The sequence below is a fragment of the Mustelus asterias genome, chromosome 7 (genome assembly GCF_964213995.1).
Source record: "Mustelus asterias chromosome 7, sMusAst1.hap1.1, whole genome shotgun sequence".
In the NCBI taxonomy this organism is placed as follows: Eukaryota; Metazoa; Chordata; class Chondrichthyes; order Carcharhiniformes; family Triakidae; genus Mustelus; species Mustelus asterias.
In genome coordinates this window covers 8,129,035-8,149,490 of record NC_135807.1, presented here as the reverse complement: position 1 = coordinate 8,149,490, position 20,456 = coordinate 8,129,035, and the positions used below count along the sequence as shown (strand labels likewise).

The 20,456-nt window shown below is 46.1% G+C and overlaps 1 protein-coding gene across 2 annotated transcripts in view; it reads right to left on the bottom strand.

Moving 5' to 3' along the window:
* The window catches only part of laptm4b (lysosomal protein transmembrane 4 beta), a 66,721-nt gene that overhangs the window by 10,949 nt on the left and 35,316 nt on the right, over positions 1–20,456 (bottom strand). For both annotated transcript variants that reach the window (XR_013498370.1, XM_078217007.1), the window contains exon 6: positions 16,237–16,329. Coding sequence is in view for 1 of the 2 variants with exons in the window: in XM_078217007.1 (XP_078073133.1) it covers positions 16,237–16,329 (93 nt within the window). In the remaining variant the exon portion in view is untranslated. The remainder of the gene's footprint in view (positions 1–16,236; positions 16,330–20,456) is intronic.

The window sequence follows — 20,456 nt, the reverse complement described above, 5'->3', positions numbered from 1 at the left end:
TTTCAAAAGCACAAATATTTATACTGCAGGAGTAAAGGGTGCTGATTGGATGGCAACTTGGCTCTGATTGGCTGAGGCATTTGCATGAAGAAAACAAAGTATAAGGCCCTCAGTCTCCCAAGTAATTCAAAAAAAGGAGCAAGGCAGAAAATCCTGGCCTCAGTCTTTCAGTGTCCTCACCACACAAGCTGCAGGAAGCAGACATAGAGCTGAAGGCTGGAAACTTAATCCATTCACCTTCCTGTCCAAATCACAAGCTGCGATCAAAGTCCTCGCTCGCTGCTGCAATTAACTTGTCTCCTCAAGTGATTGGCAACACCAAGTATTTCAGGTGCCGAGCATCAAATGAATTCACATATTATAGCTGGCCAAAGATAATCTGACATTTCCTGCAAGTATTAATCCACATGTCATACATGAGACATAGGCTGCATTGAGACGGTATTGCTTTGAGATGGTTAGATATTCAGTACAAACAAGGACAGGTCGCCTGTCGTTAATAAACTGTAAGGAGGGTGGATGTTTACATGACAATAGGGTTTAAGTAAAGTTTTAAATTTAAGTTCAAAGTTTAAAGTTTATTATTTATCAGTGTCACAAGTAGGCTTACATTAACACTGCAATGAAGTTACTGTGAAATTCCCCTAGTCACCACAGTCCGGCATCTACTCGGAGAGAGAATTTAGCATGGTCAATGCACCTAACCAGCGCATCTTTAGGACTGTGGGAGGAAACAGGAGCACCCGGAGGAAACCCACGCAGATACGGGGAGAATGTGCATACCCCATACAGACAGTGACCCAATCCAGGAATCGAACCTGGGTCCGTGGCGCTGTGAGGCAGCGGTGCTAACCACTGTGCCGCACATGTGTTGTAAGGATTTCATTGTTGGCGATGGGCCTTTCATCGTTCTCAGTCCGGGTGTAACGGCAGATATTCTTAGCTAAAGGACATTAGTGAACCCGATGGGATTTTCCGACAATCGATAATGGTTTCATGGTCATCAGTAGATTCTTAATTCCAGATATTTTTTATTGAATTCAAATTCCACCATCTGCCGTGGCGGGATTTGAACCCAGGTCCCCAGAACATTAGCTGAGTTTCTGGATTTATAGTCTAGTGATAATACCATTGGGCCATTGCTTTCCCAAAGGACCATCTCAGGGACCAATCTAGTGAACATTTGCTGTATTGCCTCCAATGCAAGTGTATCTAACCTTAAATATCGAAACTAAAACTACTCACACTATTCCAGATGTGGCCTCACCAGTTGGAGCAAGACCTCTTTATTCTTGAACTTAAGTTCCCTTGCAATAGAAGTCAACATGCCACGAGCCTTCCTCATTGCTTATTGCATCTCTGTGCTAACTTGGCACATTCCTTGTACAGGCCACCAAAGTCTTTTTGAACATAAACTTAAAAGTTTCTCAACTGTTGAAAAATATTTTTTATTCTTACGACCAAAGTGAGTAACTTCACACATGCCTTCATCTGCCATCTTATTGCCACTCTAAGCTGTCTAAATATCTTTACAGCTTTTCCTTTGTCCTCCCCACACTTACCTTTTTTGCTTGGCATCTCACTAATGTTCTGATGGCACCTTTTACTATCAGGGCTAGCCCAGCCCCTTTGCCATCCTGTCGCTCTTTCCAAAATATTGTGGCCCCTCAAATGTTTATTTTCCAGACTATTATTTGAATGGGTGTAAATTGAGAGAGGTGGCTACTCAACGAGACTTTGGTGTCCTCATGTATCAGTCGTTGAAAGTAAGTGCGCAGGTACAGCTGACAGTAAGGAAGGCAAATGGTATGTTGGCCTTCATAGCGAGAGGAATTCAGTATAGGGATAGGGATGTTTTGCTGCAAGTGTATAGGGCATTGGTGAGCCACATGTGGAGTTGTGTGCAGTTTTGGTGTCCTTATCTAGGGAAGGATATCCTTGCTATAGAGGGAGTAGAGCGAAGGTTTACCAGGCTGATTCCTGGGATGGCAGGTCTGTCATATGAGGAGAGACTAAGTCGGTTAGAATTATATTCATTGGAGTTTAGAACAGCGAGAGGGGATCTCATAGAAACTTATAAAATTCTAACAGGGTTAGACAGGGTAGATTCAGGAAGAATGTTCCCAATGGTGGGGGAGTCCTCAACTAGGGGTCATAGTTTGAGGATGTGGGGGTAAACCTTTTAGGACTGAGGTGAGGAGAAATTTCTTCACCCAGAGGGTGGTGAATGTGTGGAATTCACTCCCACCGACTGTAGTTGGGCAAAATGTTGTCTGATTTCAAGAAGAAATCAGATATAGTTCTTGGGGCTAAAGCAATCAGGAATATGGGGGGGAAGGGGGGGGATCAGGATATTGAATTTGATGATCAGCCATGATCAAGATGAATGGCGGAGCAGGCTCGAAGGGCCGAATGGCCTCCCCCTGCTTCTAGTTTCTATGTTTCTGTTTAGTTTAACAGTGCAAGTTCTATCTTTACATATAATTACTGTCACCGTAAAACATACCCATTCAGACGTGCGGCGGATCTGCTGTTCAATATTAAGAACGACCGGTATAATTAAAATTGATTAAGCCAATAGATGTGAATTGTGTTCTTGTGCTGGCGAATGGCTGCGATATTCAATTAGCTACCAACCAGAATTCATTATTGATGAAATCGCTCATAGGTGAAATGATTGCTGTATTATATTTGTCTCAGTCAACTAATTAAAGATTAAAAATTAATTAAATGCAGGATTCGATCTCCTCTTTCCACCCACTTGTCCACACTGATAACTCTTATCCTGGCCAATACTTATCCTTCAATTAACGTCACAAAGAAACAGATTAAATGATCATTATCACATGGCTGTTGGCGAGAGCATGCTGTGCTCAAATTGGCTGTCAACTGGGGAGGCAATGGCCTAGTGGTATTATCGCTAGATTATTAATCCAGAAACTCAGCTAATGTTCTGGGGACCCGGGTTCGAATCCCGCCACAGCGGATGGTGGAACTTGAATTCAATAAAAAATATCTGGAATTAAAGTCTTATTTATTAGTGTCACAAGTAGGCTAACATTAACACTGCAATGAAGTTACTGTGAAAATCCCCTAGTTGCCGCACTCCAGCGCCTGTTCAGGTACACTGAGGGAGAATGTAGCATGGCTGTGGGACTCTTTCAGACTGTGGGAGGAAACCGGAGCACCCGGAGGAAACCCACGCAGACATGGGGAGAACGTGCAGACTCCACACAGACAGTGACCCAAGCCGGGAATTGAGCCTGGGTCCCTAGCGCTGTGAGGCAGCAGTGCTAACCACTGTGCTACCGTGCCGACCTCTGATGACCATGAAACCATTTAGATTGTTGGAAAAACCATCTGGTTCACTGATGTCCATTTAGGGAAGGAAATCTGCCGTCCTTACCCGGTCTGGCCTACATGTGACTCCAGAGCCACAGCAATGTGGTTGACTCACAACTATCCTCGGGCAACTAGGGATAGGCATTAAATGCTGGCCAACCTGTGATGCCCATGTCCCACGAATGAGTAAAAAAAATATTTATAAGCTCCTCTTTGTGGCTGAGTTTGGGTTCCAGCTGGGCCTCTCAGACGTGGCCATGGTCCAAAAATAGAAAAAAAAGAGTTGAACTCAAGACTGAGGTGAGGTGAGTGTGATTTCCCTCAGCATCACGGTGCGTTTGACTGCGTATGGCATCAAGGAGACCTAGCAGTGAAATCAGTGGGAATCAGGGGGAAACGCTCCACTAGTTGGAGACATACCATCACAAAGGGAGATGGTTGTTGTGGTTGGAGGTCAATCAGTTCCAGGTCATCACTGCAGGAGTCCCTCAGGGGAGTGTCCTCGGCCCAACCATCTTCAGCTGCTTCATCAATGACCTTCCCTCCATCATAAGGTCAGAAGTGAGGATGTTCGCCGATGATTGCACAATGTTCATTCACAACTCCTCACATACTGAAGCAGTCTGTGTCCAAATGCAGCAAGACCTGGACAACATGGATTGATGACTGGCAAGTGGCATTCACGCCACACAAGTGCCAGGCAATGACCATCTCCAACAAGAGACTATCTAACCATTGACCCATGATATTCAACGGCATTACCATTGCTGATCCCCCCAATATCAACATCCCAGGGGTTACCATTGACCAGAAATGAACTGGGCCAAGCCACATAATTATTGTGGCTATAAGTGCAGGTCAGAGATGGGAATTCTGTGGAAATTAACACACCTCCGCACTCCTCCAAAGCCTGTCTACCCTCTGCAAGACACAAGTATTAGGATGTGGAATTGGCTACCACAGGGAGTAGTTGAGGCGTGTAATGGATGAGTGCAGCTCCAAAAACACTCAAAAAGCTCAACATTCTCCAAGTCTCCTTTCCCAGCACCTTCCGTGACCTCTCCCACCTAGAAGGACAAGGGCAGCAGATGCTTGGGAAAATCGCCACCTGCAAGTTCCTCTCCAAGGCACTCACCATCCTAACTTGGAAATATATTGGCCGTTCCTTCACTGTACAAGCTCAAAATCCTGGAACTCCCTTCCGAACAGCACTGGGAGTGTACCTACACCACATGGACTGCAGCGGTTCAAGAAGGCAGCTCACCACCACCTGCTCAAGGGTTGGGGATGGGCAATAAATATTGGCCCAGCCAGGGATGCCCACATCCCATGAAAGAAAAAAAGAATTCCTACGTTGCATGATTGATTGGTACCTGTCCCTGTGAGTATGTGACTTGAAGCATGGTAAATATCATCAACATCTGCATAAGAAGGAGAGACTCAGAGACATCAGAAGGAGTAACCCGGGATCAACCACTGTAGATGAAACAGCAAGACCCCAAGTCTGGGGCTCTAAGACATCGGAACAAAGTCCATCAGTTGTGAGTTTGAATATTTTCTGAAGCTTTTGATACCTTTTGGATACTTTGTGTACAACAAAGTAGGTTAGAGGTTAAATACTTGGGGTGGGATTCTCTGGCCGCGCTCATCTCAAAACCGAAGAATCCCACCCGAGGTCAATGGACCTTTGCATGGTCCCCCCCTTCCTCCGCCCGCTACAATTTCCGTGGCGGGCGGTGACGGAAGAATTCCAGTCTTTGTGTATAACAAAGTAACGTCAGAGGCTATATGCTTTGCATACTACAAAGTTTTGTATTAGAATTTGATGCTTTTGTGGTAACTTGGTAGAGTACAATAAAGGTGATTTGTTGTGCAATAATTGAAGAGTTTGAGTGTCTTTATCCATGGCATTGGTTGACCTGATTTTGAGGGCAACATCTGGTGTCCCTGGTTGGGCCATGGTTAAATTGGCTGATTGTTGGTCATTGAATCAAATGACGTGGGTGGACAAAGGCAGATAGGAAATGGCTAGTGAAGTACAAGGCTGACAGAAGGTACTCTGGGGGTATCTGAATGGCAAGAGGTCGAAATGGGTAGAAGATGAGGGTCAGGGAGTTGCTGGTCAGCAGCATTGGAAAGAAGCTCAGGACAGGACAAGGGAAAGACGTCTCCAAGTTAAGTAAGGTCACAGCCAGTTTTATGAAGGAGTTGGATGTGAAAGACACAAGGATCAGTAAACTGAGCTGAGTGCCTCAAAACAGGAAACCAACAGGTGGAGTGTTCGAGCCTTAGAAATTGAACAAGGGAATGAAATTGTTTTTTTATTCATTTCATGGGACATGGATGTCACTGGCTGGCCAGCATTTATTGCCCATCCCTAGTTGCCCTTGAAACTGATGTCTTGCTAGACCATTTCAGAGGGCCATTGTGAGTCAACCACATTGCTGTGGATCTGGAGTCACATGTAGGCCAGACCGGGTAAGGACGGCAGATTTCCTTCCCTAAAGGGCATTAGTGAACCAGATGGGTTTTTCCGACAATCGACAATGGTTTCATGATCATCAGTAGATTCCTAATTCCTGATTTTTTTAAAAATTGAATTCAAATTCCACCATCTGTTGTGGCGGGATTTGAACCTGGGTCCCCAGAACATTAGCCGAGTTTCTGGATTATAGTCTAGCGATTATACCATTCGGCCTCCCCCCATGTTACACATGAGTCAGTTCCAGATGCCTTTGAAAAAGCAGAGAGGGAGCGAGAGTTGTGCGAGAAAGAGACAGAGCTGATCGTAGGATTGTGGAGGTGTAAGAATATACAGTCTGCTGCGAAACACAGAACAGAGACAGAAATTAACTGACAAAGATTCAGCGGGAGATAGACAAGTTAACATTGCAACTCTCAGCTCAAAGGGGTATGATGTGTGCTTTTGAAGATCGAAGGCTAGAGGGAGATGGTGGCAGCTCCAGAGCTGTGGGCCCAGGCAGCTGAAAGCACGGTTGTCAGTGGCACAATGATGAAAATCGGGAATGCTCAAGGCAGCAGAATCAGAGGAACACAGAGATCTCGGGAAGGATAGAATCACAGAATCCCTACAGTGCAGAAGGCGGCCATTTGGCCCATCGACTCTGCACCAACAACAATCCCTCCCCAGGCACTCTCCCCATAACCCCACACATTTACTCCACTAATCCCTCTAATTTACACATCCCGGGACACTAAGGGGCAATGTAGCATGGCCAATGCACTTAACCCACACATCTTTGGCGTGTGGGAGGAAACTGGGGCATCCGGAGGAAACCCACTTAAGGGAGAATGTGCAGACTCCGCCCAGACTGAGCTGAGAGGCTACAGGACATTACAAAGAGGGTGTGAACCATGGGCAGAATTGAAATGAAGGATGGGAATTTGAAATTCGGGGCCTTGCCTCTCCAGGGGTTGATGTCGGACAGCGAGCACGGGGCTGAGAAGGGATTTGGTAAGGACACAGCGAGCAGAGGACCTCATGTTTACAGAGGATAGAGTTTGGGATCAGGAATGTGTCAGCTCTCAAGGCAACAAAGAAAGAATGAATGAATGTTTCAGCAGTGGACGAACTGAAGCAGGGATGAAACGGGGGGATCTTAGAGAAACGGAATAGGCCGAGTTAGTGACAGCTTGAATATATGGTCAGCAACTCAGCTTGGGGTCAGGAATGATAGGAAAATCTCTGACAGTTATCAATGAGATGGATGGAGTTGATGGCTAATGATGCAGTTTGGAGCAAACACCAAAGCTAATGATAATTTCCCAGTGAAGCACACAGAGCAAAAACAATATTGGGCAGAATGGCACAATGTAAATTATTCTCATTTTAACTGTGTGGAAATTAATTTACAACAACAACAGCAACTCTGTCAACAAATATGGAAACAAGGTCTCATTGAGGTCAACGGTTGCATATTCAGGAAAGAGACTAATCTAAACCTTGTGTCAGTTTCATAAACACTGCACTCCCGGCCTTGGCCACAGGATGAAACAAAGACAAGTTACCCTGACAAATACCAAAAAACAAGATACATTATGCTAATGAAGGAGACGGTTTTCTATTGGATAAGAAAGGGCAAAAAGCTATGCTATGATTGGTGGACAATGTATGCAAATGAAGAGTTAGGAAGTTGCTCATTTCTCATTGGCTGTAATTAACTATAACTGCTAATTATCTGATGAATCGACAGAACAGCTAGCGGTGCATTGCGCTGCGTGTGTGTGCTCCTTGCTGGAAAGTAATAAAGCTTGGAAAGATTGAGTACTCACCGTGCATTGTCTGGTTAATCCTCAACAACTGCTGCAAAGGAGAAATGAACCCTGATCTTATCTCCAAAGCGCATCCCGTATATTGGGCAGGGGAATAGGGGGTGTACGCTGGTGGTTGGGAGTTACAGGCATGGAATACCTACAAGTTCAGGTATCTCAACATCCTGCTGGGTCTAGGTGGGGGTGCAGATGGTATTGGAGGGTCTCTGATTGAAGAGGTGGGAGGGAGCACATGGATTACATTCAGGTAGTGCTGGAGCGGGAGATTTCCATTTCCTGCTTCTCTTGACCCACAAGCAGTGCTGCAAAGTCAGTTACCTGCTGAATTCAGCTCTTCTCCTCTCCTTTCACCTGCCGGGTTTCCTGATGTAGAGATGCCGGCGTTGGACTGGGATAAACACAGTAAGAAGTTTAACAACACCAGGTTAAAGTCCAACAGGTTTATTTGGTAGCAAAAGCCACACAAGCTTTCGGAGCCTTAAGCCTCTTCTTCAGGTGAGTGGGAATTCTGTTCACAAACAGGGCATATAAAGACACAAACTCAATTTACAGAATAATGGTTGGAATGCGAATACTTACAGCTAATCAAGTCTTTAAGATACAAACAATGTGAGTGGAGAGAGCATTTAACCTGTCTTAATGCTCTCTCCACTCACATTGTTTGCATCTTAAAGACTTGATTAGCTGTAAGTATTCGCATTCCAACCATTATTCTGTAAATTGAGTTTGTGTCTTTATATGCCCTGTTTGTGAACAGAATTCCCACTCACCTGAAGAAGGGGCTTAAGGCTCCGAAAGCTTGTGTGGCTTTTGCTACCAAATAAAACTGTTGGACTTTAACCTAGTGTTGTTAAACTTCTTACTGGGTTTCCTGAGCCCAGGGACCAACAAAGATTAAAATAAAATCATAGAATTCATACGGTGCAGAAGGAGACCATTTGGCCCATCAAATCTGCACCAACTCTCTGACAGACTATCTTACCCAGGCCCTCTCCCTATCCTCATAACCCCACACATTTACCATGGTAAACCATCTAACCTACACATCTTTGGACACCAGGGGACAATTTAGCATGGCCAATCCACCTAACCTGCACATCTTTGAAGTCTGGGAGGAAACCCAGAGCCCCCAGGGGAAACCCACGCAAACACGGAGAGAACATACACAGACAGTCACTCAAGGCCGGAATTGAACCTGGGTCCCTGGCGCTGTAAGACAGCAGTGCTAACCAAAAATTGGAGGCACACAGCCTTATTATAATATTTAAATGGACAATCTGTCTGCTTCGAGCTGATTGGTCATCATCTCTCCTCCTGAATAGAGGAATAGAGGAGTGGCACGGTGGCACAGTGGTCAGCACTGCTGCTTCACAGCACCAGGGACCCGGGTTCGATTCCCGGCTTGGGTCACTGTCTGTATAGAGTTTGCATGTTCTCCCCGTGCATGGGTTTCCTCCAAGTGCTCCAGTTTCCTCCCACGTTCTGAAAGACGTGCTGGTTAGGGTGCATTGACCCGAACAGGTGTCTGAGTGTGGCGACTAGGGGAATTTCACAGTAACTTCATTGCAGTGTTAATGTAAGCCTTACTTGTGACTAATAAATAAACTTTGTTCACTCTTGGCATCACTGAAACCGCCCCTTTCCATCTAGTAAATAAACTTTACTTGGATACGGACCGAGTAAGGGCAGAAGTTTTTTTAAGAGCATCATGATCAGCACAGGCTTGGAGGGCCGAAGGGCCTGTTCCTTTGCTGTACTTTTCTTTGGTCTTTTCTCTCTTTGCGTCCACTAAAACTGGAACTGGGCATCTTTCACGTGGAACAGTTTGGGGGGTTTCACATTTTTAGATTTTTAACTTGCCGCTCAAACCAAATTCATGGGTTTTTAAGAACATAAGAACATAAGAAATAGGAGCAGGAGTAGGCCATCTAGCCCCTCGAGCCTGCCCCGCCATTCAATAAGATCATGGCTGATCTGACGTGGATCAGTACCACTTACCCGCATGATCCCCATAACCCTTAATTCCCTTACCGCTCAGGAATCCATCCATCCGCGCTTTAAACATATTCAGCGAGGTAGCCTCCACCACCTCAGTGGGCAGAGAATTCCAGAGATTCACCACCCTCTGGGAGAAGAAGTTCCTCCTCAACTCTGTCTTAAACCGACCCCCCTTTATTTTGAGGCTGTGTCCTCTAGTTTTAACTTCCTTACTAAGTGGAAAGAATCTCTCCACCTCCACCCTATCCAGCCCCCGCATTATCTTATAAGTCTCCATAAGATCCCCCCTCATCCTTCTAAACTCCAACGAGTACAAACCCAATCTCCTCAGCCTCACCTCATAATCCAAACCCCTCATCTCCGGTATCAACCTGGTGAACCTTCTCTGCACTCCCTCCAATGCCAATATATCCTTCCTCATATAAGGGGACCAATACTGCACACAGTATTCCAGCTGCGGCCTCACCAATGCCCTGTACAGGTGCATCAAGACATCCCTGCTTTTATATTCTATCCCCCTCGCGATATAGGCCAACATCCCATTTGCCTTCTTGATCACCTTTTGTACCTGCAGACTGGGCTTTTGCGTCTCATGCACAAGGACCCCCAGGTCCCTTTGCACGGTAGCATGTTTTAATTTGTTTCCATTGAGATAGTAATCCCATTTGTTATTATTTCCTCCAAAGTGTATAACCTCGCATTTATCAACGTTATACTCCATTTGCCATATCCTCGCCCACTCACTCAGCCTGTCCAAATCTCTCTGCAGATCTTCTCCGTCCTCCACACGATTCACTTTCCCACTTATCTTTGTGTCGTCTGCAAACTTCGTTACCCTACACTCCGTCCCCTCCTCCAGATCATCTATATAAATGGTAAATAGTTGCGGCCCGAGTACCGATCCCTGCGGCACGCCACTAGTTACCTTCCTCCAACCGGAAAAACACCCATTTATTCCGACTCTTTGCTTCCTGTTTTTGGGGGGTTAAAATCAACCATGAGCTGCGACTAGAATATAGAGAACTATGCCGGCCATACTACTTTAGTTATGGGTCAGCTGGTCTGAAAACACTCACACACAGGATACGTGACGGTATCCAGTGTCAGTACTAGTCTGGTTTGTTTATGTAAGGTGAGACTGCGAATCGATAAATAATGCAGTCGGAAACTGTCACATTCCTTTTTGCTGGAACATTCCATGTGCAGTCGATTGTTGAATATGGCAGGAATGAAAACAGAAAATGCTGGAAAAACTCAACAGGTCTGGCAGCAGCTGTGGAGAGAGAAAGGGAGTTAATGGTTCGAGTCCGTGTGACTCTTCCTCAGAGTTAAAGAGAGGGGGAAATGTGATGAATTTTAAAATGTTGCAGAGGGAGGGTGGAGCAAAATAGATGGTCGGGGATAGGTGGGCATTCTGGAGAGATTTGACAAAGATGTCATGGACAAAAGGCAAAGGAAATGTTAATGGACGGCACAGTGGTTAGCGCTGCTGCCTCACAATGCCAGGGTCCCAGGTTTGATTCCTGGCTTGGGTCACTGTATGTGTGGAGTTTGCATGTTCTCCCCGTGTCTGCGTGGGTTTCCTCCGGGTGCTCCGGTTTCCTCCCACAATCCAAAGATGTGCTGGTTAGGTACATTGACCCGAACAGATGCCAGAATGTGGCGACTAGGGGAATTTCACAGTAACTTCATTTGCACTGTTAATGTAAGCCTTACTTGTGACTAATAAATAAACTTTAACTTTTTTTTAAGAGGGGTTAGCGGGACAAATGTGTGGAGTTACGGGAATAGGGCCTGGGTGGGATTGTTGTCAATGCAAACTCAATGGGCTGAATGGCCTCCTTCTGCACTGTAAGGATTCTATGGTTTCTCTGGTAGTGCTAAAGGCTAAGGCAGGTGTTAATAGTGGCATAAGTTGGGTGAGACAAAGATAGAATTAGAACCGGGGACAAGGACATCTTTGGGAGGGGGTGAGTCGGGGCTACTGGAGAGAGAGGTTGAGTGTGTACATGTGGCAGCATTTGGCATTCAGGGTGGAGTGTTGAGTGCGGCAGGTCAGGTTGAGGAAGTGGTCAGTAAAGCACATGGAATCTTGGGCTTTATAAATAGGGTAAGTACAGTAAGAAGTTTCACAACACCAGGTTAAAGTCCAACAGGTTTATTTGGTAGCAAATACCATAAGCTTTCGGAGCGCTGCCCCTTCGTCAGATGGAGTGAAAATCTGTTCTCCAACAGTGCACAGAGACACAACATCAAGTTACAGAATACTAATTAGAATGCAAATCTCTACAGCCAGCCAGGTCTTAAAGGTACAGATAATGTGGGTGGAGGGAACATTAAACACAGGTTAAAGAGATGTGTATTGTGTATGTGTATTTATCTGTACCTTTAAGACCTGGCTGGCTGTAGAGATTTGCATTCTAATTAGTATTCTGTAACTTGATGTTGTGTCTCTGTGCACTGTTGGAGAACAGATTTTCACTCCATCTGACGAAGGGGCAGCGCTCCGAAAGCTTATGGTATTTGCTACCAAATAAACCTGTTGGACTTTGACCTGGTGTTGTGAGACCTCTTACTGTGCTTACCCCAGTCCAACGCCGGCATCTCCACATCATTTATAAATAGGGGCATAGTGTAGAAAAATAAATAAGTTATGGTGAACTTTCATAAATGGTTTGGTCTCAACTGGAGTATTGCGTCCAATTCTGGGCACCACACTTCAGGAAGGATGTGAAGATATCTAGAACAGGAGGTCGCAGGTATATGTTGAGAGGTGGTAGATTTAAAACTGAGATGAAGAGGAACCACTTCTCGCAGAGGGGGGGTGAATTTGTGGAACTCACTGGCCCATCGCGCGGTGGAGTCTGAATCGTTGAATGGTTTCAAGAAGGAGATAGATATATTTCTGATTTTAAAAAAGGGATAAAGGGATATGGGGAACAGATGGGGAGGTGGATTTGAGACCAGGGAGAGATCAGCCATGATTTGATTGAATGGCGGAGCAGGCTCGAAGGGTTGAATTTGCCAACTTCTGCTCCTGATTCCTATTTTCCTAGATTAGAGAGGGTGCAGAAAAGATTTATTAGAATCTTATGGAGATCCTAAACTGAGAGTCTAAAGACCAGTTGTGATTTGTGGAGACAACACTGGTGATTTTAAAAATTCTTTCAAGGGATGTGGGTGTTGCTGGCAAGGTCCTGTTGTCCATCCTTAACTGCCCTTAAACTGAGGGACTTGCTTGGCTATTTCAGGGGGCAGTTAAGAGTCAACTGTGGTTGACTCTTAACTTGCTGTGGTTCTGGAGTCACATGTAGGCCAAACTGGGTAAGGATGGCAGATTTCCTTCCCTAAAGGACATTAGTGAACCAGATGGGTTTTTACCCATCCGGCGAGTGAAGCCAGCATCTCCACATCATGGCTACCACCGACACCGCAAACCACCGGCTCAAAGTGAAGAGGATCTCCAAGAAGATTGCGCATATCAACACAGACATCAAGCTTCTACAAAGATGCAAGAAAGCAGACAAGATCCTGAACTCTCCACTCACATTGTCTGTACCTGTAGAGACTTGATTGCCTGTTAAGACTCGCATTTCAACCATTATCTTGCAATTGTCCCTTTGTCTATATATGCCATGTTTGTGAACCCAACTCTTCACTCACCTCATGAAGGAGCAGCGCTCCGAAAGCTCGTGGTACCCAATAAACCTGTTGGACTTTAACCTGGTGTTGTGAGACTTCTTACTGTGCCCACCCCAGTCCAACGCCGGCATCTCCACATCATTTTTAAAGGATGTCTGACAACCCGCCTCCACCACACTCCCAGGCAGCGCATTCCAGATCGTCACCACCCTCTGGGTAAAAAGCTTTTCCTCAAATCCCCCCTAAACCACCTGCCCCTCACCTTGAACCTACGTCCCCTCGTAACTGACCCTTCAACTAAGGGGAACAGCTGCTCCTATCCACTCTGTCCATGTCCCTCATAATCTTGTACACCTCGATCAGGTCGCCCCTCAGTCTTCTCTGCTCCAACGAAAACAACCCAAGCCTACCCAACCTCTCTTCATAACTTAAATGTTCCATCCCAGGCAGCATCCTGGTGAATCGCCTCCACACTCCCAATCAAGAGTTCATCTAATGTTTAACATAGAAACATAGAAAAACTACAGCACAAACAGGCCCTTCGGCCCACAAGTTGTGCCGAACACATCCCTACCTTCTAGACCTACCTATAACCCTCCATCCTATTAAGCTCCATGTACTCATCCAGGAGTCTCTTAAAGGACCCTATTGAGTTCGCCTCCACCATCACTGATGGCAGCCGGTTTAAGGGTCAGAATTGTCCACCCTGTGGGATTGCCCTGGAGTTTCCGGGGATTAAAGACAACTTTCCGTCACTCTGCCTCCCCCTTCCCTCTGCCCCTCCCCTCCCCCTCCCCTCCCCTCCCTCTCTCCACCCCCCCACCCCAATTAGCACAAATCATTTGGGGCAACATAAATGTTTACTTCAATGCTTTCTTTGAATACTTTCTTTCACTAATTGCACAAATATTAACAGAACTTGAATATTGCTGTAAATAGATATATTGTTGAAGTTTTTCATCTTGTACTCATCAGCAGCCTTTCGTCCTGTGGAGTAGATTATTGCAATCATTTGAAATTTGGCATTCTTGCATTTGTCCTGATGAAAAAGCTTTGGCAATATCTTTCTCCTCTCAGTCAGATAGAAATATTGTACATGGGGATAAAGGCTGTTTGATGAGCCATCTAGAAGCATCCAATATGGATGCTTCAGGATGGATATGTTAGGTGATCAGTGGCAGGAGTGTGGGGTCAGGGCGGTTTGAGGTAGACAGTCAGGCTCGAAGGGCCAAATGGCCTTCTCCTATCTTTCATGTCATGTGACTTCCATTCCCATCATCCTTTGCCTTTACCTGTTATAGAGAAAGGGCAGGAACATGGAACTGAGGCTGAGATTCAACCATGATCTTACTGAGCAGCCCAACAGGCTTGAGGGGCTGAATGGCCGACTCCTGCTCCTACCCCTTGCGTGATGTCTGGGAATATGGCCGGCCAGGCCTGGTCAAAGGGTAAGTTTGTCACCAGGGAGAAAGGAGTTGCTGTGAATGATAATATTTCTAATTTATAAATTTAAAGTTTATTTATTGGTGTCACAAGTAGGCTTACATTAACACAGCAATGAAGTTGTTGTGAAAACCCCCTAGTCACCACATTCCGGCGCCTGTTCGGGTACACTGAGGGAGAATTTAGCATGGCCAAAGAACCTAACCAGCACGTCTTTTGGACTGTGGGAGGAAACCCAAGCAGACACGGGGAGGATGTGCAGACTCCACACAGTGACTGGAGGCCGGAATCAAACCCAGGTCCCTGGCGCTGTGAGGCAGCAGTGCTAACCACTGTGTGGCTGGGTTGAGTTTGGGCACGGTTTGGAAGTTGGAGCCTGGAGGGCGTCTCTGGAGTCCGATGCCTTTGGGACAGTCTATAATTTTCAAAGTGTTGGCAGAGGAGAGGAATGGGGAACTTGCTTACCTTAACCCCGTGAGGAACTTTGTTAACAGGCCCGAGGATTCCGATCCAAACCTAACTACACAGCGCATAGCTGCTGAGTTCAAAGAAAAAGCTTTTTTTCTGATGTGAGAATTGTGGAACTCTGGGGGAATCTCACACCTGATCCTGTATATTGTAATTCTCCTTTATTCTTTATTGGATGCGGGTGTCGCTGGCTGGGCCAGCATTTATTGCCCATCTCTAATTGGCCTTGAACTGAGTGGTTTGCTAGGCCATTTCAGAGGGCAGTTAAGAGTCAACCACGTTGCTGTGGCTCTGGAGTCACATGTAGGCCAGACCGGGTAAGGACGACAGATTTCCTTCCCTAAAGGACATTAGTGAACCTGATGGAGGTTTGTACAATTGTCGATAATAATTTCACGGTCACCATTACTGAGACTTGCTGCATGTTCCAAATTCATTCATTGAATTTAAATTCCATCAGCTGCTGTGGTGGGATTTGAACCCGTGTCCCCAGAGCGTGAACCCAGGCATCAGGAGCACGAGTCTAGTGACATTATCACTGTACCATTACCTCTCTCTGCATTACCTCTAACTTGGCTGCATAGACACTGCTCCAAGGGATTATGCCACTGGCTCTTTGAGGTGTTGCCTGCTGTCTTTGGCAAGGCAGTGGTAGCTCCCACCATGGCTGCCTTCTACCGTTGCCACTGGCAACAGGCAGGCACCCCCTGCATTCTGGAGATCCTTTGCGCTACGCATTGGGCCCATGCTCGGTTAGGCCATTTACATTTCAAAATTGTGCCACAAGAACGGCATGGTTGTGGCACGGGGTCGGGAGCCGGGATTCATCCGGGTCCAGGCTTCTCGGCCTTGTTTTGAAAATGCGGCCCGAGAAATGTAACCGGGCAGATTGTCTAAAGTTCATCCAATGAGGTGCCCCCTGGGAGGAAAGCTGCGATTCACTTCACCTTCTAAACTAAGAGAGGACAGAGATCAGACAAACCTTCTCCCGGAGGAGAGGGAAAACATTGCAAAATGAAAAGAAATGGAAGTCTGTATGTTAATGCTTACCGCAGTGTCGTTGGTGACGTAGACTAAAACATCTGCCGAGTGTCTGCCGTTGATGTACCTGTAGCAGTTCCAGACGCAGCCAATTAGATACGCCTGGAAAATACAGAAGATGAACCTTTAAATTCCTATTTCAATACGGAAAGTTTGTCCACATGCTGCTGTTACACAACTCCAGGACGGCACGGTGGCACAGTGGTTAGCACTGCTGCCTCACAGCCCCAGGGACCCCGGGTTCGATTCCCGGCTTGGGTCACAGTCTGTGTGGAGTCTGCATGTTCTCCCCGTGTCTGCGTGGGTTTCCTCCGGGTGCTCCGGTTTCCTCCCACAGTCCGAAAGATGTGCTGGGTAGGTACATTGGCCGTGCTAAATTCTCCCTCAGTGTACCCGAACTGGCGCCGGGAGTGTGGCGTCTAGGGGATTTTCACAGTAACTTCATTGCACTGTTAATGTAAGCCTACTTGTGACACTAATAAATAAACTTTTATTTCAACTCTGACAAAGCCACTGAAATAAGAAGTCAAAACCCTATATCAAAGTGTTTTCAACATTTTAGGCTCTTTCTATCAAGTTGTTCCTTATTTATGTTTGTTAATGAAATAACTCCTCCCAGGCCGGTGTCCCTCCACCAGACTTAGATTTATTTATCTAGTCAGTAACACTCAGACATGTATCTCCTCGTACGGAGTATAAACCCCGAGGGCCAGTGACCCTGACACTCCACATTACGTACACACGCAGGGCTCCCTGTTAGGACAAATCATTGCTGCCTTAATCTGGGAGCTCGTATTCTAAGAGGTCCACATCGTGAGTTCACTGACTGAACATTTATTGCCCGTCTCTAATTGCCCTCCCACTGTGTGGCTTTCATAGAATCATAGGATCCTACAGTGCAGATGGAGGCCATTTGGCCCCTTGAGTCTACACCAACCACAATCCCGCCCAGGCCCTATCCCCGTAACCCCATGTATTGACCCCACTAATCCCCCTGACACTAAGGGGCAATTTTAGCCTAGCCAATCAACCTAACCCGCACATCTTTGGACTAACAGGGTAAATATGTGTCACAAGTAGGCTCACATTAACAGTGCAATGAAGTTACTGTGAAAATCCCCTAGACGCCACACTCCCGGTGCCAGTTCGGGTACACTGAGGGAGAATTTAGCACGGACAATGTACCTATCCATCACATCTTTGGACTGTGGGAGGAAATCAGAGCACCCGGAGGAAACCCATGCAGACACAGGGAGAACATGCAAATTCCACCTAGACAGTCACCGAAGGCTGGAATTTAACCTGGATCCCTGGTGCTGTGAGGCAGCAATGCTAATCGCTCTGCCGCTGTGCCACTTTTAGACCATTTTAAAAGAGTCGAGCACATCGCTGTGGGTCTGGAGTCACATGTAGGCCAGACTGGGTAAGGACAGCTGATTTCCTTCCCTCAAGGACATGAGTGAATCAGATGGGTTTTTACAACAATCATTTCATGGTCATCAGTAGATTTTTACTTCCAGATTTTTACCATCCTGAACTTCACCATGTGAAGTTCACCCCAGAGTGTTACCCGACACCACCGCTTGCTCGTTTTTCTCCCGAATAGACTCCTAAACAGATTCAGAGAACAAAGAACAAAGAAAATTAGAGCGCAGGAACAGGCCCCTCAGCCCTCCAAGCCTGCACCGACCATGCTGTCCAACTTAACTAAAACCCCCTACTATTCCTTGGACCATATTCCTCTATTCCCATCTTAATCATGTATTTATCAAATCGCCCCTTAAAAGTCACTACCGTATCCACTTCCACTACCTCCCCCGGCAACGAGTTCCAGCTACCCACCACCCTGTGTGCAAAAAACCTGCCTCGTACATCTCCTTTAAACCTTGCCCCTCGCACCTTAAACCTGTGCCCACGAGTAATTGCCTCTTCCACCCTGGGAAAAAGCCTCCATGCCTCTCATAATCTTGTAGACTTCTATCAGGTCGCCCCTCAACCTGCGTTGTTCCAGTGAGAACAAACCAAGTTTCTCCAACCTCTCTTCATAGCTAATGCCCTCCAGACCAGGCAGCATCCTGGTAAATTTTTTCTGTACCCTCTCCAAAGCCTCCAGAAATGGTAGAAATATAGAGAATGGAGAAAGGGCATTGGGCCCTTTGTGTCTGGGCTAGCCAACAAGCAGCCCTCCAGCCTAATCTGCCGAAGAAGGCAGACTCGCCTTGCGGATTTGAAGCATTAACACTACTTCCTTTCTCCAGAGGTGCCGCCAGAATTGTTGAAACTTTCCAGCATTTTCTGGGTTTTTTTTCCTGGTCTTCTTTTGTCCACCAATTCCAATGCTCCGAGCTTGAGAATAAAAAGTGGTTCGTTGCCAGTCATCACCGGGGTTTGAAAGATTCCAGCTTTGAAACGTTCTCCGACCGCCTTGCTGTGCACTTGTTTCAGCTTGCGGCGATATTTCAGATCCCTGATTTTTAAGGGCTGGATTTTTCACCTCGGCCCAGAGGTTTACTCCTGTGTATTTCTCCCGCTCCAGCGCTGGTAAATCAATCGCTGCCGCTGTTTAATGTAAATTCAAATCTGACAAAAGCATCTTCGTCCAAGGCAGGCAGCATAAATCCTCAAATCCAGGCTCAAATCCAATCCCCAGGACCAGAAAATATCTAACTCCAGCCAGCAATAATATTATCCCGTGAAGTGAGTGTTGATTCCAGATCCTTTAACATCAGGTTCCTCCACTGACTGTTAATTTTCTTTGGCAGCTTTGAGCATATTTATGTATAAATTTTCAATTCCGAAAACAAAACTCCTGCTATGACAGGTAGGGAGAATAAGACTGCACATTGTAAAACCCAGGAAGAGGTGACAGTTCAAAGTACACAAGAACGTGTTATTCGATCTTTGAAAATTACAGAAGCCTTCCTACACCATTTCCATGAATAACTTGAGAACTGAAAGGACATCCACTTCATTATCTACCTTCTCCAATATACAATCGGTATTTGTGTTTAGAAGGTGCCACTTGATTGTATCGCAGCTTTGTATGGCTCCTGCTCTGGCCAAGACCAAGGCACGGTGGCACAGTGGTTAGCACTGCTGCCTCACAGCGCCAGGGACCCGGGTTTCATTCCAGCCTCGGGTCACTGTCTGTGTGGAGTCTGCACGTTCTCCCCGTGTCTGCGTGGGTTTCCTCCGGGTGCTCCGGTTTCCTCCCACGGTCCAAAGATGTGCGGGTTAGGTTGATTGGCCATACTAAATTCTCCCTTAGTGTCAGGAGGTCTAGGAGGGCAAATGGGTGGGGTTGCTGGGATGGGACCTGGGATTGTTGTTGGTGCAAGCTCGATGGGCTGAATGGCCTCCTTCTGCACAGTTGATTCTATGATAAGAAACTACAAAGAATTGTTAAAGTATCCCAATCCATCACACAAACCAGCCTCCCACTCAATTAACTCTGTCTACACTTCCCGCTGCCTCGGCAAAGCAATCAGCATAACTAAGGACTCCACGCACCCCAGACATTCTCTCTTCCACCTTCTTCCTACGGGAAATAGATACAAAAGTCTGAGGTCACGTACCAACCGACTCAAGAACAGCTTCTTCCCTGCTGCTGTCAGACTTATGAATTGCATTAAGTTGATCTTTCTCTACACCCTAACTATGACTGTAACACTACATTCTGCACTCTCTCCTTTCCTTCTCTATGAATGGTATGCCTTGTCTGTATAGCGTGCAAGAAACAATACTTTTCACTGTATACTAATACACGTAACAATAATAAATCAAATCAAAAAACATTCCCTCCTGTACGTTTTTTACACAACCTAGTCCATCTGCTAACCAGATATTTATTGGTATTTTATTTAAGGTGCTGAGTAATTGGTCCAGTGGGCTGACGAATGGCAGATGGAGTTTAATTTAGACAAATGCAAGGTGATGCATTTTGGTCGATGGAACCAGGGCAGGACTTACTCAGTTAATGGTAGGGCGTTGGGGAGAGTTACAGAACAAAGAGATCTAGGGGTACATGTTCATAGAGAGTGGTGTCACAGGTGGACAGAGTGGTGAAGAAGGCATTCGGCAGGCTTGGTTTCATTGGTCAGAACAGTGAATACAGGAATTGGGAGTCTTGTTGAAGTTGTACAAGATATTGGTAAGGCCACACTTGGAATACAGTGTACAGTTCTGGTCACCCTATTATAGAAGGATATTATTAAACTAGAAAGAGTGCA